Source organism: Maylandia zebra, linkage group LG11 (genome assembly GCF_041146795.1).
Source record: "Maylandia zebra isolate NMK-2024a linkage group LG11, Mzebra_GT3a, whole genome shotgun sequence".
In the NCBI taxonomy this organism is placed as follows: Eukaryota; Metazoa; Chordata; class Actinopteri; order Cichliformes; family Cichlidae; genus Maylandia; species Maylandia zebra.
In genome coordinates this window covers 23,965,664-23,987,539 of record NC_135177.1, presented here as the reverse complement: position 1 = coordinate 23,987,539, position 21,876 = coordinate 23,965,664, and the positions used below count along the sequence as shown (strand labels likewise).

General features: G+C 40.8%; 1 protein-coding gene across 1 annotated transcript in view; it reads right to left on the bottom strand.

The window, feature by feature from the left end:
• Nucleotides 1–503: 503 nt before the first annotated feature.
• clcn1b (chloride channel, voltage-sensitive 1b) overlaps nucleotides 504–21,876 on the bottom strand; it is a 33,389-nt gene continuing 12,016 nt past the window's right edge. The window contains exons 2-23 of the mRNA XM_024804308.2: nucleotides 20,203–20,425; nucleotides 19,119–19,250; nucleotides 18,864–18,992; nucleotides 18,596–18,729; nucleotides 17,283–17,360; nucleotides 14,076–14,154; nucleotides 12,235–12,360; nucleotides 10,188–10,272; nucleotides 9,946–10,047; nucleotides 9,399–9,483; nucleotides 8,886–9,041; nucleotides 8,682–8,751; nucleotides 8,488–8,598; nucleotides 6,723–6,936; nucleotides 6,496–6,629; nucleotides 5,061–5,242; nucleotides 4,891–4,975; nucleotides 4,715–4,797; nucleotides 4,384–4,428; nucleotides 4,162–4,266; nucleotides 3,478–3,564; nucleotides 504–3,188 (exon numbers count right to left, since the gene is read on the bottom strand). Coding sequence (XP_024660076.1) covers nucleotides 2,733–3,188; nucleotides 3,478–3,564; nucleotides 4,162–4,266; nucleotides 4,384–4,428; nucleotides 4,715–4,797; nucleotides 4,891–4,975; nucleotides 5,061–5,242; nucleotides 6,496–6,629; nucleotides 6,723–6,936; nucleotides 8,488–8,598; nucleotides 8,682–8,751; nucleotides 8,886–9,041; nucleotides 9,399–9,483; nucleotides 9,946–10,047; nucleotides 10,188–10,272; nucleotides 12,235–12,360; nucleotides 14,076–14,154; nucleotides 17,283–17,360; nucleotides 18,596–18,729; nucleotides 18,864–18,992; nucleotides 19,119–19,250; nucleotides 20,203–20,425 — 2,901 coding nt within the window. The 3' untranslated portion in view covers nucleotides 504–2,732. The remainder of the gene's footprint in view (nucleotides 3,189–3,477; nucleotides 3,565–4,161; nucleotides 4,267–4,383; nucleotides 4,429–4,714; nucleotides 4,798–4,890; nucleotides 4,976–5,060; nucleotides 5,243–6,495; nucleotides 6,630–6,722; nucleotides 6,937–8,487; nucleotides 8,599–8,681; nucleotides 8,752–8,885; nucleotides 9,042–9,398; nucleotides 9,484–9,945; nucleotides 10,048–10,187; nucleotides 10,273–12,234; nucleotides 12,361–14,075; nucleotides 14,155–17,282; nucleotides 17,361–18,595; nucleotides 18,730–18,863; nucleotides 18,993–19,118; nucleotides 19,251–20,202; nucleotides 20,426–21,876) is intronic.

Genomic DNA, 21,876 nt, shown 5'->3' with positions numbered 1-21,876 from the left:
CAGAAATCTTTATATGCATGCAGATGTTCTCTTTTTAGACTTTTTTTTTATTACCCTCCTTTTCTTGACGTAGTATATCCCAACAATTACAAAACTAATTTGTACAAACATTAATGCTCCTCAGTGGATAAATAATTGTGTTCCACTTAAGCTTTACTTTTACTGAATGTGGAGTATTTTAAAAAATATGAAGTACGCTTATATCATGTATAGATGTAATATATACTCTATTGATACATGTTGTAATTTTCAACAACTTATTATATTTTGGGTTGTTTAATCTGTGATCTATACACCTTGCAGTAATTATTAAGTTGATAACTACATTATGGAACCCAGAAACTCCAAACCAAAGCTCAACACTAAAAACTGTGAGCGCCTTAAGAAGTTGCTTTGCAGGTGCTAATGTTACCAATGCTAAACATGAAGTCATGGGAGTGACATACAACAAGACAGTTTTTAATTTAAAGTTAACCTTTATTTAACCAGGAAAATCCCACTGAGATTAAAAACCTCTTTTTCAAGGGAGACCTGGCCAAGATATGCAGCAGCAAGTTACAGATTTTTTCCAAAAATTGCCAAAATGTCAATAAGATGGCCAACCTTTTCTCAGATCCTGCAGATTAAAAAGTCTGTCAAATTTTAGAAAAATGTCAGTGGTGATAAAATTGTGCGTTTAAAAAAAATAGTGGGTTCAGCAGCAGGTTAGAGAGAAATGCTCCCCCACGCACACTAAATTTGTCCACTCCAGCTCTGAAGTTTCTGTCTATTTACCTTATAATTATGATAATTATTAATACTATCCCTCTTTGGCTTTTTTGTGACAAAAAAATTGCATTGCTTTACAATAACTGTGTCAAACAACAGATCAGTGCTATGACATAATATAGAAATAGAGTACTAAAGGTGAGTACAACCGTGCTAAAGAACACTACTTCAGTAACAGCACACTGTTGCTCTCTGCTGCTGACATTTTCCTAATGTTTGCATGCTAACAGACTAAACTAAAGCCAGCTCAGGCTAAACTTGAAGGTGATAATGTTACTAAAACCATCTGAGTACAGTGTCTTCAAATAAACCTGATAAATATAGAAGATTTCTCTTTATAATTAAAAATGGATTTGCAGTTAGCTGGATAAAGTTTTATTTGTTTTATTAGTTGTTTTATCTTCTCCTGGGTAACGCTGATACAGGATTAAGTAAACTGGGGGTGCTGCAAAATTGCTGTTTCAGACCATAAAGTCAAATCAATCATTCTCCAAACTTTTGTTTTCCATCTGCTAATCTCAACCTTCTATAAAAACATTTCCTTTTTAATGTGTTAAATATTTCTTCAGTGACAAAACCCACATTTTCAGCATTGCGTCTCAATCCAGAAACAAATGAAAATATATTTATTTTAGCATTTAGCTGGAAGCACTGCTGCATCCAGCCTCACTGAGAAAGATATTTAACAGCAGTAAAGAACTCAAATAAGTTAGTGGACAAATATAGTATTTATTATTTTTTTAAAAATTACAAACCAGTAATAATGATTTAGATTCACAATACAGAAAATACATAATAAACATGTTATAACAAGTTATAATTTTAAATTAACCTCAATCAGTAAACTTTAAATGTGTGATCTCTTTGACCCATCAGTCAAATTAATTAAGTCTTAATCACTATATTATTTCATTATAATACAATTCTTTACTGTCAGCTACCCTACAGGTACTTAAAGGTATAATATGCAGGATTTTCCTAAAACAGTAAAATCTCTCAGTTTTCCTTTACTGTTGTATTTATCTGCACAGACTGATTTAATATATTCTGTTTTTCCTGTTTTCTGTACATTCCTGGGTTGCAAGCATTGGGCAATGATTGTGTAGCCCCCAGCTAATAACAACAGGAGGGCGGGATTACATCACTGCCTCTATTTCTTTCCTCATAAATATTATAAAAGAGCTGTTGTGATGTTAGTTTTCATTGCATGTTTTCATTACACCAATATCCAAAATAAGAAAGAAATTTTAATAATTAGACTGGAATAACTACTACTGACTGGCACTCATGTTTTTATGGTTTCCAGTGTCACACACTGGGCAGTAGCTACTTAAAAACTACAGAAAGTATTAATGTAATGTTATCTGGTAATGTTATCATACGTGTTATAGTCATTGTCAACACCAGTTTATAGCCTAGAGCCACACCTAATTCACACTAAATTAAGAAATGCAGCACCTTCCCTGCTGACTTGTGTGATTTCTGCTTCAGAACTCAATCATTGTAAAACAATTAGAAAATTGCTTTTTTCTTGCTAAAGCTGTTCCCTCCATCCTCATTCTCAAGGCCAAGTTTACAATAACTGACCATTGCTGCATATTATACCTTTAATGACATTAACAGATCTTAATACATGTGAAAATCAGCTGTTTTCGGCATTTCAGAGATACGCTTGGAAGATTGAACTTCAGTGAAACGGTTGTCAGCAGTTCAGAAGACACGGGAAAGCACCTGAGATTTTAAAGAGTGGAAAAGTGAAACTATCATCAGAATAGAAAAAAATATCCTGTACTAAAAGTTTCTTGAGCTTTGTGTGCACCAGTTCCTCCTGCCCACCGAGAGCTGAATGTCTGTGACAGCCGCAGGTGGCTTTGACTCCTCCATCTAAACTGCAGCTTTGTCTTTTCGGAAAAGGAGTGACATTAAAAGAAGGTAAAAGTTTTTCTTCTTGAAAGCCACTTCTCCTAAATGGGCTCATCAGAGTCCTCGCTCTCCCTCTCCTCCTGCAGGGAGGACAGTGTGAGGACAGGGCTTGTGGCTGACATGGGAGAGGCAGGGGCTGACGGCGAGGTAGAGGAGGAGGTGGAGGGGGATGCTGCCTCCTGAGCAGGGCCTTCGGCCCCTCTTGTGGAGGTGGAGCTACTATTGCTCTCCATGGTGCTGGGGGAAGAGGAAGCAACGTCACACCCAGGAGCTCCTCTTGAAGGCTTCCCTCGGGAATCGTCTTTGGACTCCCTCCTCACCAGCTCCCCTTCCCTTCTGCTACCCTCCCCCCACAGGTCTCTGTCCTGTGTTGGCGAGGAAGTGGTGGATGAGGGAGGCTGGTGCTTCTTGGCTTTCCTACTGGTGTCTCTGAAACTGGCCAGAGGAGGACGAAGCCTCACCCCGCTCCGAGTTGAGCCCTCTATGGCTTTCTGCAACTGTTACAAGAGTGAACGAGGTTTAAACATCCACAGAAGCAAAAAAAACAAAACCCAAACATACCACGAAGCAGAGCAACAACATAAGATCATTAAAGTGAACATCCAGCGAGATGAGTTGTGAGGGCGGTTAGTGGAATAACTGCATGAATCAGAGCGTAAAGAATGATGCACGCGGTGACAGAACAGCTCACAGCTCGTCATGCCACATTACCGGATCAAATCCAGAGAGGTGATAAAAAACAAGCCGATAAATTAAAACAAAATGAAAAGCAAAAAGTGACTTTACCTCTTTCAGTGCCACAACACCCACCAGCTTACCAATGCTGGTGACATAGGCGTGACTGAGACCCAGCAAGGAGAACAGAGTGTGGGTCTGAGTAATGAGAGAAGAGAGAGAGGACACGATCCAGTCAGTGTTAGATGTGCTGTACTGTGACAGTGTTCTGCTTGCATGACTGCACTGTTTCTCATAAGCAATTTTTCTGCAACAAAAGAGGAAATGCATGGCTTTGCTAAATAGATGCATAATAAAAAAAATTCAAGTTTCAAAGTTTTATCATATGGACAAAGAACAAACAGGGCGTTCTGTTTGTTCAGACTCTTAGGCCAAGCTGAAATGAGTCTAATGTTTCATCACAGCTTTCAGAAAGCTCCTTTAGAGCTACAGTTGGCAGACAGGTGGACTTGGTATACACTTAAAAAACTGAAAACTGAAGCTGGGACAGATGAATCAAAAACTCACAAAGTCACACACAACAAAGCTGGTTCAAAGGGAGCATAGCATTTATGGGAGAGAGGCTAAACAGTTTGTTTCAGGCAGAAGATGAACTTGGATATAGTTTCAGTATAGTTTAGTTATGAAGAGTTTTTTCCCCCCGTTTCCAGTCTGTGAGCAGAGATCATGACATGAAAATAAGTCATAGTTGTAAGTGTACAGAACCAGTATGTGTATATGAGTTTTGATGATCACCTTATGCAGAGACGTTCTTTCCACCAGCTGAAATGGAGAGGGGTCTATGCGTATCTGCTCCATATCAATTGGTTTGTTCAGCTCTGCCTCTTCCCAGGCTTTGATCTGCAGCCAATCACAAAGCAGAGAGACGAAGGCGCAAACTAGGTTGTAATTATCAATTAGAGTGGTTTGTTGGTCCATCGTTGAGTATGAGGCTGCGCAATCAATAGTGTAAAGTACCTCCTCTGGAGACATGGTGTCAGTCAGCTGAGGGGTTGTGGTCTCCTGAGAAAGGTGGAGGAAGAAAGAGATGATAGACCAAATGATGAAAAGAAAGATAGATGCCCCCTGCTGGTTTTAAAGTATTACCTACTGCAAAAGTTATCACTAGGTCAGCTTCAGGTTATGCCCCCACCCCCCTCATCACATTATTGAGGCTGGCTTAGACTGCCATGCTGGACTGATATCCCTGTCTTAGCTGTCACTGCCAACTCAGTAGCAGATCACTGATGCACTGCTTCTTTGAGTGTTTAGCCTCAAAGCAATGGATACATAAGGTTGATCCCAGTACCTGAGTATCTGTCTGGCCTGACAAAGACGTGGAGGAGAAGAGTCTTTGAAGGGTCCTCCTGACAGATGGCAGCTTGCGCTTGTCTGGGGATGTGGTATGGCAACGCATGTCAGAGTAGAGACAAGTGACATGGATGAGCGAACCTGTCCTTGTATGTAGTGGAAATAACGTGTTACCTGAGTCTGTGTGGTTGGCGGAGGGCTCCTGAGGTTTGGGGGCAGGAACGGGTCCATTACATTCTTCCTGCACAGGAGTGGTGGTCTGATGGACACAACGCTGTCAGTAAGGGGGTTGCAGACACAAACAAACAACACCTGATGGTCAGGAATAGGTCACATTTTTCCACCTTGTCGGGGCTTTCCTCGCCTCCCTCCTCATCTACAAAGGTGAATGACTCCCAGCTGATTTTGGAGGCTTGACCCGGTGAACTTTGACCTCTTTCAAAGACTCGTCTTTGAGGTGAAAGCCACCAGTCCAAGAGGGCTTGAAGCTCTGTCCTCTCAATTGAACCTAGCAGAATCATAGATTCTGCAAAAAAGGAAGTTTCACAGAGAAAAAGTTTGGCATTCAGGGGGAAACTGTTGATACTTACATGAGATCAGCTTAGCACCAAGTCAGAAAAAATAAGTTTAAGGTAAAAAACGAATTTAATGGTCCTTATTTTCTGTCATAAATATATATATATATATTGTTACAATGGATAATGTTGACAGTGGCCAAGGTTCCAAAAAAGAGGTGAGAGTAATCCCTGTTAGACAAAAGCTCAGGCTTCAGACAGTAAAAGCTGTTTTCTTAAAATTTTCTCTACTCTTGGCTCCATATGATATCATTAGGAGCTGATATCTCCCCAATATGATCATCTCATGGACACAGCTTTGCCTCTGCGCACAGAAGCTCCACCCACATGTGATTAAACCCTTCTGTTTACGAGGGCGGCCAATCAGAAGCTTGTTTCAGACGGATAGTCAACTGAAGATCTGCACCAAGGCTAAGAGGAATTATTTTGAACTGTTAATCATGGAAAGCTACTTATAGACCTGGTCTATCCCATTAGTACTAAGCCTTTTAAAAGCAAAATAAAGTATTATTGTTATGGTCCTGGGTCGGTGACCCAGTGTTTTTGGTTTTTGTACTTTTACTTTTGATTTCATCATGGTTTGTGACTGTTTGTGTTTTGGGTTTCTCTCCTAGTGTTTCTAGCTCCCTAGTTTTGTGGTTCTGATTTTTAGGTTTCGTTCTTTGACCTCCCAGTGTTAATTCCGTGCTCCCTCTGTTCTGTGTCATCCCTACCTGTGTATTCCCTCTAGTGTAGTCTCTGTGTAAAGCCCGCGTCTCTGAGTCTGTGCCTTCGCGCGTGTTTTGAGTTTCCTGTTTTATTGTGAAAGTCTGTGTCTTATGCCAGTGTGTTCGTTTGTGTTTCCCCTGTCTCGTCTTGTTGATCATAATCAGCTGTGCCTCCCTCCTGTGTGTCGTTTCCTCGTTCCCTTCTGTGTATTTATAGTGTGCGTGTTCACTCATGTTAGTTGCTAGTCCGTCTCGGTTTCTCCCCTTCGTGTTTCTCCCAGTCGTCCATTCAGGTTCGTTTTGTTAGTCATTCCCAGTTTAAGTCACCTTGAGGTTTTGCTTTACTCGCTCTGTTTGTGCCACCTGTGTTAAATAAAGCTCGCTCACTTCCAAGCCAGTGCCTGCGTCTGGATCCTGTCTCACACTCATCACACGTCTGCCCCCGCAGCCGTGACAATTATGGCTCACAGAGACGGCAAAGATGTTGGTCATCCTACCTTTGGAGTCGACGATGGGGATGGTTTTCAGGGTCGTGGTGTCAAGCAGATGGTTTAATTCCCGAAAGGTGGCTTGAGAAGACAGAAATCTCACTTTGCGCACCATAATGTCCTCCACAAAGATGTTATACTTGCTGGGAATGACGGGATACAACAATAAGCACAGGTTGTCTTTCATGACAGCGATATGAAAACAAAATAAGGACTTTTAGGTATTTTAACTTTACCTTATGTGCCCAAGGGCCAGCTCAGGCAGGTAGGGTAGCTTCTTCACCTGGATGATGGAGTCGTAGAGAGACGGCTGTAGACCCTGCGCCACCATATTAGCTAAGATGACGGCCACCATCATGGGTAGGATGTGGGAGATTTGACCAGTGAGCTCAAAGCAAATTACTGCTGTGGAAACTGTATGTGTGACGGCCCCCGTCATCGCTGCTGCACCTGTGATGGGGGTGTGATATAATTCCTCCTGATTATTGTACATCGTCATTTTCAGAGGAATGGTTTTGTTTGTTAGTCCACTTAAAACTGACCCATGAGTCAAGCATAAAAAAGACACCAAATAAACCTGTTTCTATCTACAACTTAGCAAAGAGTCCATTTTGAATTGTATCTTTAGACACTTTGTTACTAGCAACCTTGAGTTCAATCTGCAAAAAAATGCAGGCATGAAGTCTATCTCAAAGTCATGCCTTTAATAAAGAGAAAAATATTCAGTAACGATCTGACACAGGACCTGATAAATGTCCTTCATGCCCTTCAGCTGATCATCTTCTGTTCACCGAAGCAAAAATGGACACAGAGGAAGGATGGCTATCAAGAAGCCATTATTAAGGAAGGGAAACGGGTAGAAAAGGCTGAGATATATGAAACTGATGAATCCAAATTGAAATTTTTGGGTCAAATCATCATCTGTACAGTCAACTTAAATGTACTTTTATTCAACCAGCAAGTTTTTTATTTTGTTATTTTATTTTATTTTTTTCCCAGAACGATGCCTCTTCATCGTCTTATCATCTTTTGGGAGACGCCTGTGTCATTTCTGGTCAAAAAAACCAAAAACTTGCCTGTTGAATAAAAGTAACTTTAACTCAAAATTTACCAGGGGTATGAATAATTATGGGCTTGACTGTATATACAGAAAAGGTCAGGAGAGAGGTACAACAGCGAGTGTCTACAGCCGTCTGTAAAACACTGACAAGGCTCTGTCATAGTTCAGGGCTGTGTTTCAGTCACTGGTGTTGGGGATTTTACAGTGAAAAGTACAGTGAGATTTTGATCCACCATGTAACACCATCTGGAAAGTGTCTGATTGGCACTAACTTCATTTTTCAGCATGAAAGTGATCCCAAATGCACCACCAATGCAGTAACAGCATATCTGGATAGAAAATAGAAGAGCCTGGACCTCATCATTATTGAACCAGTGTGAGATCATCTTAACAGAGAATGGGACAAAAGGCAGGGGAACCATCCTGAAGATTACTTAAAGAAATTATAAGAAAGTTTGAAAGAGTTCAGACTGTTGAAACTTTTACTTTTAAGCTCGTTAGAATTGTACAAACTCTGTTTTCTGTGTATTTCAGTGTGGTTGAATGTTTTAGTAAATCACTACACCTATTTCAGCTAAATAAAACAAACCATCAATTAGCTTTGAAAGCATTATACTATTTATGACACAGTAAATCAGAAACCTTTAGGAGCGTCAAGAGTTTAGCGGTCTTGAGAGGCAGATAAAGTACATCTAGTTTTAAAAAACACTCAGTTGTTATCAAATGTAATATTTTGTAATGACTTTTTAAATTATAATTTGTTTATTTTAGCACACAAACTGATCATTTGGCATGTTGGGGGTGATTTCTGCTGCTAAATCTGCAGCTTGAACAAGAGAATATAAAACACCAAAAAAGGAAAGAACTTTTCTTAAACTTTTCTTAAATCTACAACTCTTCAAATAGCCTTTGGGGACCTGGGGGAAGGTTAACAGACTGACCAATGACAGCGTAACCTCCTGGCAGGATGCGGTAGACTATCCCATCAAACAGGATTCCATTTGGGAACAGAGTGGCCATGATCTCCCCGACAAGGCGACCGAAAGCAGCTCCTTGAGGAGAGAGATAAGGCACTCTGGTAAAGACAAATTGAACTGAAGATCAGCAGGAGACTCGCATTACAAAATCCTCTTACCTAATATGAACACCGGCATAAAGGCACCTGAGGGGATGGGCATAGTGGTGGAAACTGCTGACATCCAGAACTGCAACACAAAAACAGGATCAAAGTAGGATCGAGACCGATCCCAGAGGTTTTTCACGCTATCGCACACAGTGCTTTTCAAGGCAAAACCCACTCCATACACAATGTGAGGAGGAGGCAAGGAGGAAGAGATACCTTCATGATGAAGAAGAGGAGAAGGATGATAAAGACACTGACACGAGGATGAAGCCACGCGGCAGAGCGACCCAGGCCGGGGGGAGCAGGGTATTCTGAGATTTTGGTCCAGGTGAAATTATCAAAGAGTGAGTTGATACACTCTCTAGGCATCAGCTGCAAGAGGAAACACAAACACACAGAAAAAAATTGTCCTAAACAAGGTTTACATAAACACAAAATCATCACATCCTGATGACGCTACATGTTCATAATAAAAAAACCTAAAATGTGACATGTAGTATAAAAAATATTCAGGAAGAATAGAAATTATATATGTTCCAGGCCATTTACATTAAAAGAACAATCCTATTAATTTACAATCATGCGACAGACAGCCACACTTTCACAGGTAAGGTTTTAGTGTTTGCGGACTTAGTGAAAAGTCACCTGATTCATATCAGGTTTTAAAAAATACCACCAGAAATGAACATGAAAAAAGTCAGAGAATTAACAAGATTGATGAATTCTGACCTCTCCAGCCATAAACTGTCCAAATCCAGGAGGAAACGTGATGGTGGCGATGATCAATGTCACTGCACCTGGATAGATCAAACGACTGGGACAACACACAGACGGAGACACACACGAGTTCATTAAAAGCAGCAGTGTATCCCCAGAGGACTACAGTTGTCTTGTCATAGAAATAACCAGTGTGTGTGAACCAGCGCTGATTGTAGAGCTCTCTTGATGCTGCTACTCTCTTTTCTCTAATGGTGAAGACTAATGTTCCCTGACTGTTGAGTCTCAGAGGGTAAGTGAATCTCCCCATTGAGTGAATAACTGGCTGAAAGGTTGTTAAGGCTTTGCTGCTGTCCTGACCAGTGTTGTGAGACTGATGAGTTTGGAGAGTGGAGCTGAGAAACATTAAGAGGAATTGGATTTAAATGCACAAATGGTTTCAGTTCCAAGAAACAGTTTCTGCTACCAGAGTCACAGCAGTTTAAGGGCTGAGCGCCACATTAATCCACAGCAGCGGGGAGGTCTCTGTTATGTTTCTGCGTCTGTATGGGGATCTTACTGTTTGGTTAGAAAGCGTGTAAGAGCCGTAGGCCTTCTCATGAAGAGAACCACCTGTCTGTTCAGGTAAACGAAGAACGCTCCCAAAAAGCCGCACGAGATCCTGAAAGACGAAAGAAAGCTGGGTTAAGGAGCAAGGATGCAGCTTTTACGTGACTATCTCAGATTAAAGGAACCTTGCTGACTCATATTATTTCAACACAAACACATGCAGGCATGCAAGTGCTCACAAAGTCTCCTCACCCTATTATTGCAAATGCAGGCAGCTCTTGAAGGTCAAAGGGAAAATCCATCCGAAAGTTTGTTTTGAAGAGGGCTGTGATTGTGACTGAGAGGAAGAGAGAAATAACTGTTTCCCACCAAGTGAACATGTGGTCTCAGTCTGTCATTCCTATGCTAATACTTTGACAACAGGGACAACAAGATAAATTAAACAAAGTATAACAATAAAAAACAAATACTCCAGTCCACCTGATGAGTCTGAGCCCATATTTAAGCTCCCTTAGCTGTTTTTATGTCTCCATCAACTCCTGAAGGAAACAAATGATTCTTTATGTGGCTCGTTTCAGTCCACAATGTGCTGCTATGTAATATGCAATGGGTTCCCTAACTTTTAAAAACAACTCTCTCTCTCTGACAGTTTATTAGGTACACCTGTTCAACTGCTTGTTAATGCAAATATTGGCTCATCCAATCACGTGGCAGCAACTCAGTGCATTTGGGCATATAGACACGGACAAGACAGTCTACTGAAGTTCAAACTGAGCGTAAGAATGAGGAAGAAAAGTGATTTAAGTAATTTGAACATGGTATGGTTGTTGGTGCTGTACAAGCTGGCCTGAGATCTGGAATTTTCCCATCCAACCACCTGCAGGGTTTGCAGAGATTGGCTGCTTGATACCAGAGATCAGAGGAGAAAGATCACACTGCTTTGAGCTGATTGGAAGGCAGCAGGAACTCAAATAACCAGTGATTATTTGAGCAGAAGAGAATCTCTGAATGCACTTTATGTAGATGGGCTACAGCAGTACAAGGCCACACTGCATTTCACTCCTGTCAAATAAAAACAGGGACCTGAGGCCTCACCAACATTGAACAATGGAAGATTGAAAAAACCTTGTCTGGCACAATAACATTCAAACATTAGGGTCAGAATTTAGTGCAACCAACACGATTGCATGGATCAGTCCTGCCTTGTATCATCGTTTAGGCTAATGGTGCTGGTGTTTAAATGTGTGGGGGATATTTTCTTGGCACAAGAGTAACAACTGAGCATCATTTAATCACCGCAACTTACGTGAGTATTGTTACATGCCATGTCTATCCATTCATGACCACACTGTACCCATCTTCTAATGGCAGCTTCCAGGTAAGTAATGTGCTATGTTACAAAGCTCAGATCCTCTCAAACTTGTTTCTCGAATATGCCTCCACAGTCAACATTACTCAATCCAATCCAGCACTTTTGGTATTTGGTGGAACGGGAGATTCACATCATGAATCTGCAGCAGCTGTGTGACGCTATCATAATAATACAGGCCAAAATTGGTGAATCTATGCCATGAAAAATGAAAAAAAATGAATGAATACTTTCTGAAGGTAAAAACAGCCCAACCCTACCAAGGTGTGCCTAATAAAATGTCCATTAGTTGTATATTAAAAGAGCAGTAAACAGTAAAGTTGTAGGCCTGAAAACCAAAACAATGAAAACAGAGCTTACAGATACTTAAATACTTTGAGGTACTTAAATACTTTGAAGTATTATACTTAAATAATGTAAATACTGATTAACGGAGCTTCAGTGAAGAAGATTCATGAACAGTGTATTCTGAAAAATCGAACCTAATCTAACTGGTTATGTTTGCAATAGAGAAAAAAATTCACCCTGGCACATTTCTGTAATATTTTAACATAAATTCCATGAAACTGAGGTTTCAGACTTTAAAAGATGAAGATTTCCCAAAATCTGTTTGGGTAAGAGTGGCTATGTAATGATCACCCCTTTCTGAGTTATATATTATTTATAAAATTACACTGGAAATGTGAAAATATCTAGTATTGTAATAAAGAGACAGGGTCACCTGAATGCAGCTTGTAGGGATTTTAGGCTACAGGGCTGCTGGGCTGCTTTAAGACTGCGATGATGTATTGAAACATTTCAGGTTTATGTAAAGAAGCAAGTATTACACAGCTGTCATATTCAGCTACTTTTAATAAACAGCAAGCTCAGCTGTCTTTTTTTCAGTAGTTTGTGTGTATCTGTTGAATATGCATTTCCTCTGCTTCTCACCAGCATCCTTGTTCCAAACAGACAGCACCCGGAATATGAAGGCACTGAATGTGGCGGCAAAGTATCCCCGCCAGTAATTCCTCACCGCAAAGTAGGTAGACGTGACCTCAATACTAAACAGCACCCCTGGTGACGGTGGATCGACAGAAAAAAAGGGGAGGAAGGACAGAGGGAGAGGAGGGATTACAGAGAGGAAGAGCAATGAGGATGGGCAGTGAGAGAAAATGAGGGGGAGGAAGAGGAGAGGAAGAGAAGGGAGCGAGAGAGAGAGAGGACGGTATTATGAGTTAAAGCAACAAAATGTATTCAAAAACACTTGAAGCTGAGGGTGTAATTATGCACACCAGGAGAACCACGGGGAGTTAACACACATTCAAACGCAGCTAAACACACACTTACATGTAGTCTCGCTCTCTGACACACAAACAGAGACATAATCAGCATGTGAAGCTATAAAACAATAATCAAAGCTGTGTGAAGCTTCTAAAAAAAGATTTAAAAAACATATTTTGGGACCAACATTATGTCAGCAGTAAATACATTCTAGTTTGTTTTGTATACATCTAGTGACTTAAGTATAGTGCTGTGCAAAAATTGTAGGCATTTCAGAAGTTTAGATTCTTATCTGTCACACACCCATCCGCCCTCGGGGAGAGTTTAATCGTCCCAAAATTATTCTGCAGCGTGACAACAGGGCCAAACAATAAGCCGCTGTCATTAAAAGAGCCACATTCGACAGTAAGAGCGAGCCTTGCAGAAGACGGTCTGTCCTTAATCCCCTCAGCTCAGCATTACAGGAAGAGACAAGAGACACTGAGACAGACTAATTACCCAACAAGCACCTTGAAAAGCTGAGAAGTGGTCAAAGTTAACTAAATACTATTCACGGCATTATCTTTCAAACTTTCCTTTTTTTTTTTTTTAATGCCTAAAACGTTTGCACAGCATTCGATGTTTTGTTGACTTTTGTACTTTGGTTGGTACTTCAGCTCATGATTGTTCGCACTGATAATTAATAAACAGATTATTAACCTATTCAATAAATGATCTATCGAAAAACTGGGATCTTTACAAAGCTTTTCATTAGAAGAGTTTAATTATTGGCTTACTAACTTCAGCTGATTGGACCGTTGAACTGTTTAACCTCTGTTACTGAGGGGGATTTATTGATTTTTAATACGAACCAGTATTGAGTCTTTAAATTACTCACACTCTTTATAACTTTCAAGTAACACTTTATAAAAAATGGAAATTCAATATATTTTATTTGAATTTACAGTGTAATACTACAAATACTTAAGGGCATGTACACTGCAATAAGGGGGTAAAAAGTCAGGTTTTTACAGGAAACAGAGATAATTTTACTGTAAGTAAATTGAAGCACTAAGTACTAAGTTTAGTCTTGCTAGGCAAGATCAATCCGCTCCATAATTTGGCCTAAAAAGTGTATTTACAATGTGAGATGGGGAAATATTACCATGAAATTACGCAGAACGTTTATCATTGTGGTCACAGTCACTGGTTTGGAGGAGAGTACCTTGTAAGAGTACATATTGCTTCCACTGAAGGTGTGGCTGACCTGTTTGAGCTATTTGATTGCTCACATGTGTATCTCTTAAAATGGCAACTAAGTGCATATTTGTCACTGGTCTTCAGTAACTGTAATAGTAATGCTCACGTTCAATAATTCACAAATCAGACATATTATATATGTAAAGAAATAAAGACAAGCATAATGTGTCCCCTTTGGGAAACAAACAGGTCTAAGAATCTGATCCAGTACAGGAGGACGGTTGGTGCAGAGGTTGTGGCTGAGAGGCAGTGTGGAAGATGTACAGTACCTCCTAGTGGAGTGCCAAAACAGCATCCCACCCCCACGGCACAGCCAACAGTCAGTATATCTGTGTAACCATAAGGGTTCTACTGACACAGAAAACAGAGAGGGAGGGGGGGGGGGGGGAGGTGGAGGGGTGAGTCACAGAGTGAGGGATGAAAGGCAAGAGATGATGAGGGGTGGTGGTGGTGTTGGGGGGGGGGGGGGGGGGAGGACAATAACAAGAAACATGAGTGTTGACAGAAAGACAGCAGAGTGAGTCGGAAAGAGGGGGAGAGAAAAAAAGATCAAGGTGGTGAGGACAAGAGGGGGACACAGAGGGAGAAATGACAGAAAAGAAAATTGGAATAAAGTGAATAAATAATGTTCACTAGAGTGTGATTAGAAAAGTTATAAAGGAGGGGAAATTACACCACGAGGATATGAAGCAGAGGAGGCGCATGCCAGTGTGAGTATACAGACTTTGAGGAAGCAATTAAGCAATCAGGAAGCAAACCAAGTGGTCACATTGTCCTTGGAGACAGATCCCTGCAACTGATTGCAGACTGAAAATTGAAGGTAGCACACATGAAATACTTCCACTGATTATTCATGACCTTGAATGATGAGCTGCTGTTTAACTTTTTAGGATAGTTTTAAAGGAATAATCTGCAATTCTTGTCTTTCTGCTGAGAGTTAACGTGCAGTGAAAAGTATTAGCCCCCTTCCTGATTTCTTACCTTTTTTTTTGCCGATTTGTCACCCTTATGTGTTTTAGCTCATCAAACTAATTTTAATATTATACAAAGATAACCCAGGTAAATAAAAAATCCTGTTTTTAAATGATGATTTCATATTTCAAGGGGAAAAAAGCTATCCAAGCACACCTAGCAATTGTCCCCTTGGTTAAATAATGAATTAACTGTGATTACCCACATTTATGTTTTAAAAGCTGAGTTCAGAATGATATCATCATTTAAAAACTGCATTTTGTATGTACTCAAGTTATCTTCATATTCAAGTTTGTTTCATTTGCATGATCTGAAACGTCTATGCATGACAAAAATATAAAAGAAAGATAAATACTTTTTCGCAGCACTGTAGATGGAAAAATTTATGCCATATTTATATATGTATGCTAAACATAAAGCTTAAGCCAGCAGGCAGTTGAATTAGCCTAATTCAGTCTTAATGTACCTTCTAGCAAATACAGCTAATTCACAAGTTCTCATTAAATTTGTCTGAACCATATAAACGACTGACTGTGGGCTATTGTGCAGTAATTCAATTCAATTCGGTTTTATTTATTTAGCGCCAAATCACAACAAATGGGGCCTCAGGGCACTTTATATTATGAGGTAAAGATTCTCCAATAATACACAGATAAATGCGTAACAACATCAACATCGGGGATTCAAATTCAGTTATCCCAACTACATTTACAAAATCCAATATTCACCTGACATTGGTCACTTTTGTGGTGTTTAATGGAGCCTATTATTGCTCCATATTTTTATTATTGTACTCTGCCAGAGGGGTGCCACAGTTTTGTAGCACTGTCACCTCACAGCAAACAGAAAGACTACGGGTTCGAAGCAGCTGCAACCAGCAACAACTGGGATGGGCTCCAGCTTCCCTGCAACCCTTAATTGGATAAGTGGGAAAAAAAATGGATGGATGAATGAAGTCTACTAGAGCAGATCTTCATGACTGAGAGAGCAAACTAATCCTTATTTATCTTATTTAGCTGGCCCCTCAGCTCCTAAACAAGCCTCATTAGCTCCAATCCCCCTCCCTTTAAAGCAGCTATTTTTCTGATTTGCTACCATGTACAAACAAAAGGTTTGAGGAACATCATACTGTCATATTTTCATGACAGACAAGACAGAACAGTAAGTGCCCCCTTTAAAAGCCACCTCGTGATTTAAGGAGGCATCCATACAAAACATCCATACAGGGCAATTTGATTATCTGCACAGTTGTCAGCAAAAACAAAGTGGATCTGCGCTCCATATTTGTTTTATTCTACATCCTCGGCCCTGACTGCTAATTTGTATTTCTTATCCTGACCTTTGCATCACGTCCAGTCAGAAAGAAAAGAAAAGCAGCTCTTCCGTGATTTTGCTTTCATATTTCCTAGAGTTTAAATGTGGATTGTGTCAGACTATAACCTTGTGAAAACACACTATGTTTCAGTAGCACAAAATGTATGCAAATGAAGAGCCAGCACCTTTAAAATATCCATTGCAGGTGTAGCATTGATACTGATTCTAAATATAAATGTTTGAATAGTGGTTTGGTTCACTTTCAAGTAGTGCAGCACACTGATGTGAGGCCAGTTTTAACCTCCAAATTAATTGTAACTGATGTTTCTTGATGAGGTCAAAGCCGACCGTAGACCTGAGGCCGAGCGAGCAGAGCGGGACTTGCCTCCGATCGGGGCACCGAAACAAGTGGCTACTCCTACAGCACACGCACACACCAGCAGGTCCTGGTTATGGGAGCCATTCTGGGTTAAAGGTCAAGGGTGAATGCAGAGATGAATGAGAAAGCCAAGGGGAGGGAAGGGGGGGGAGGGAAAGAGGGAGACAGGGAGGTCACTGTTAATACACATGCCAGACATAACGGTCACACTATTAATACAGTGAGACAAACACAGACGAGGCGTGAGGGGGCGAACCAAAACAAAGACACGGGAGAAACGGGGAGGGGCTGGCGTGAGCTGGATGACAGAGACAAAACACAGCCACGGGGTTCCCACTTTTTCATTAGTGTTAAAGTTCTTTCAAAAATTTCAGGGACTCAAAAGTAGCTTCATTTAAAATTCTATAATTAAGGGTTCAAGTTCAAGGACCCTGATATGAATGCTCAACACTGACCTGTTGATATTACAGTTACAGCGTTCTGCTCTCCCAATCATCGTCTATCATGGTGCTATGATAACATTTAAGAAACAAAGCAAGGTTCTCAGGGATGTTGAGATAAATGGCACTAAATTTAAAATGAGATAATTGTACATATCTAGAAATACCTGAACTTTTTCTGTTTTTCAGATTTTAAAAAATAATGAGAAAAATAGTGGGAACCCTGTAATTACAACAAAGATGTCAGCAACACCATAAGTTATTACAAAAACACTGCATTCTTCATTTAAATCAGCATGTTGACTGTGGTCAGTAAAGAGATGGGGGGGTTGTGGGTAATGTAGTCGGCTTTGGTCAGGGGCTCAGCTTACCTCATAGACTCCAGAGAAGATGGACATGAATCGACTCAACACTGCGGCGCAGATGCTGGCAATGTGGACAAAGGGACCCTGGGGGTGATGGGAGGACATTACTGACACAGATATGAGTGACGTGTAATGTTATCTACAGAGACACAGAGTGCTGTCTGTAAAAACAGAGAGTCTAAACTGGGACATATTTTATCAGAACTGATAAATCACTGTGTAATTACTGGATGTGACACTTTCCATGCTACTGTAATAAGGAAAACGAATGTGGTTCTTTGCTGAGGACTGGAGTAATTTGCCTCAGTCCCGTGAGAAGAGGGCGAGAGGAACAACATGACAGAAGATGATTTATTACCCCCTCCCAGTTGGAGAGTGAGACAGAAAAAGGACTGAAGATGTGGAACAAGATGCTGAATGAGTGGGGATAGACACAGAAGCACACAAGTAGTAAGGAGGTGAAAATATGTGTTTGCTTCAGTGCTGGATTTAATGCAATGCAAAGCAATGGGCTAGAGTCTGTAGTAATACAACCTGTTAGCTTTGCAAACAATCGCTTATTAAGCTGTTTTTTAAATATGTGTTATTATTAACATATTACCACATTTTCCTTCTCTTTTGCAGTGAGGAAAGAATAATATTTTTCTACATCCCTGTGAATCCTTGGCATGCATAGTGGAATGTATCTAATCCTACAGTTGTGTTAGTGCTGTAGACTGATGCAGCTCCTGGGTCTGCAAGATGAAGCCAGTGCACAAGTTTCTTAAAAGTTCCCTGTTGTATAAAAGTCTGTGATAAACGGCCCTTTTTGCTCCTTAACCTCAGTAAACACCCATGACGCCTATTAGTAGATAAATCAGGTTTATGCCTTACACACTATTATCCAGCAGAACCTATGGTGAGTGCAAATATTAAGATCAGCTTTTGTGACGACAGACAGGGTGGATGTTACATTGCTGAGGTATTTGAATTATTATCATTGAGTGTATTTGAGCTGCCAAGGAGCTCTATGTCATATTTTTAAAAAACATCTGTAAGCTAAAACACTGGTAGTGAAGCAAACTGAGCAGATGAATGATGCTGGTGCTAAACCTGTCACTCTGAGGGAAATGAATAAGCTTGTTCCTGTTTTATGGTGGAGGAAATGCTGCCAGTACCAACTTGCTTTGAAATGAGGTAAAGTTAACATAGTCAGAAGTAGAGCGGTAGAGGCTGATCTACTCTAAAGAGTTTCCTCAGTCGGAAACACTGTAACACAACTGATCTTGTAATGTAACACGATAGTTTTTAAAGTAATGTTGCCTAACACGGGGGTTTACCTCTTTGCCCACAGGCATCCCACTGCCCAGGCCAGCGGTTAGGCCGATGACTTTAGCTATGAAGGCTTTAAGGGTCAGATATTCTTTTAAGACTACACCTCTCAGGATGGTTTTCAGCTCAGGGATACCAGAACCTGTATTTAAAAAACAGAGAGAGAAGTTATCATGTCAGTATTTTACAATAGACAAAATGAGAAAAAAGAAGCAAATACAGGAGGAAATATAATGAGAGAGGATAATAGAGGCTGACAGGTGATGGAGGGCTTACCGATGGCCTGCGGGGAAACCAGGTGACAGAAGAGCGAGGCGAACATGACAAGGATCATGGGATACGTAACCCAGGCGAGGTACTGGAGCAGTACATTGCCCTTAAGCTCCCCATGCACCCATTTATAGGCTGCAAGACAGAATAACAGTAGAAACAGAAAAAAACAAGAACAGGAAAAAAAGCACATTACACAAAGGAGCAGTGCAGAGAAAAACTGGAGATTTGAAATGGCAATAATCTCCATGACAGCTCTACCTTGCAGGCTCTTGGCACTAGCATAGTCCATACTCCAGCTAACTAGAGCCATAGTCAGTCCCAGAAGAACCAGGAAAATCCAGTCCTCTCCCATTTTTGTCACTATGTAGCGCCGCACACGAGCCAAACAATCTGGAACAGAGAGATAAAATCAAAGAGTCAGGGAGTCACTTAGTGAGATCATGGATGAAACAGATGCAGTAAATAAAGTAAATGTAGACTGATAAGTACAGATTAACTCAGTCAAATAGTCAACAAATGCAACATGAAAGATCACAAAGTCAAAGCAGTGTAATTATTTACACAGATAGAGGTGACACTCCTATAATATAAGAATCTCAATATTCCCTGCACTAACTCCCACTTGATACAAACTGCATATTTATTTTCCTTCTCAAAATCATTGGAATTGGCTGAAACAATGACGATGAGGATCCTGATTTGAGGGGCCCTCTAGGTCAGTTTAAAAAAACTCAGACAAAGCTGCAGTCACTCAAAATGTATTAAAGTCAAAATAGACATTACAGCAAAACCTAAAACAGCAGCAAGAAGGTCAGAGAGGAGACTCAACCTCCCTGACACCATGTCAACATAAATACACACCAACAGTTCAACTCTGTGCACATGTTCACAATACTGAGCACAACTCCTTCAAGTGCTTACTCTAAAGTCCCTCTTATGTCATAATCATCTGCATTTATAGCCTCCAAAATATAGCTACAAAATACCTTCTATACCTTAAGATTTGGGTAAATGTTTTGAGTCTTGCACCTTTAGAGATTTTCTTTTTATAACTCTGGGTAGGTTACATTTAGATACCCCATCGCAGTAGCCCTTAAGTTCAAGTGGTATTAAGTCTAAGTGCCTCGTGTAGCCTGATTAAACTACCGTGCTGCCTCATATTTTATGAGCTCATCATGTTGCATGTAAAATCATAATGTGCAAAGTAACCAGAAATTGAAACCATTAGACAAATGCAAAGCTTCACTCTTTGAAAAGTCATGTAATAAAACAACAAAGTGTGTGGAAGTGGCAAAGCAGCCAAATGTTTCCATATACATTTTCATAACCACATGCTGGTCACCTTGGCATTTGGAGTAGGGACGAGGCTTCTTGGTGGAGGAGGCATGGCTGTGATGCGACTCCAGGGTCACAGGGTGCTGATGATGATGCCGCCGGCCGTGGCCTTTGCGGCCTGTGGCTGCGGTATTGTCCCCTGCCTGTCTTCTCCATTGTCTCTCTGTCAGTAAACGGGCAGCCTCCCGTCGGGCGAAGTTTCCCAGCTGCTCCCTGTACTCTCCGTAGAGCTGTAACCAAGGGGACACACTGGCAATCACTATGAAACGAAAAGCACCCAGTCGAGAAATCATGTGTTTCTTGGGCTGCACAGAAGAGAAACAACACGCTAGAATGGAGAGGAGGGAGAGAACGAAAAACAGGCGAAATACCTCTGACAACTGAGACTTGGAAGAAGGATAAAACTGGATCTAGTGTGAAGAGTCTTGAGATAACGAGAAAGAGATGGGGAATGTGTGGCGTGTATGTAAGGGATACACACCAACCTGAATAGCCTGACAGACAGAAATAGACAAAATGGGCATAGAGATTGGAAAATCCCCGCCCTGAGCAAAGGAACGGTCTGGAAAAAAGCCAGAGGAAGATATTCGGAAAGAGAGGACATTCCACACGTTCCACTTCCGACTGCGTGTGCATTTTACACCTATGACTACACAGACACCTACACACATGCTGTCAAACACACACACATACATTCGGTCAGCTTGCACCGGACTCGTTAAAACTGTAGAAGCTGTAAAATACTGCAGATCCGGCTGCAGCTATGGTGTGTGCAACTGAAACCTACAGATCACATGCATCCCACCACACAGCAAAGCAAGAAACTGAATCATACAGAGAGCTGGCTGCCACACATTTCTGTCTCATGTTCACACAGGAAAGGAGAGCGGCCACATCCAACCATGAGGCCCAACTAGGACAAAAGCTCGGCTAACTGCACATAATTATGTGCTGGTGAAATGAAAGAAAGGTAAGACAAAAATCCACATCTTCTCTAAAAGTCTTTACGTCTACAGAGCGCAAGTTCATTTTTCTCCAGTTCAAGTGCACACAAAAAACAGCCTCACATAACCAGTCCACTGCAATACATGACTCACTACAACCACATGACAACGTGACTGATATAGAAGTTTATAATTAATACATGAATATACCACATAGCAGGTGGCCAAGCAGTTACTGCTGGAGGCTTTTGAAAACCTTTGATGCCTCTAAATCGTCGAGGAGGTTATTTTAAATCTCACTAAACACCACAAACCACAAACTGTTATTCAGAACAATGCTGCACCACTAACAGCTTAATACTCCTGTCCTTCAGCCCCGTAAAACCTGAGCTAACAGCAGGAGAAACAAAGTATTGTCAGTTATTTGTTAATATGCAAAGAGCTGGTTGAATATTACCTCCTCAAAACGGGTTGCAAGAGTTTGCATCACGCGGGAAAACGTATATTTAAAGTAAGTTACATACAAGTTTTTCTGTGTGATGTGAAGATGGAAACTGATGAAAGTTTTTGCAACGGAAAACTTCTCCTGAGTTCTGCTGCGATTATTTCTTCCAAAGGTTATGTTTTTTGACAGCAACTGAAGGTACCGTCTTGTTTCTATCTGCATACACCCACTGGACACTTTATTAGACACACCTGTTCAGTGGCACAGGCAATGGGGATTTTATTTATATAAT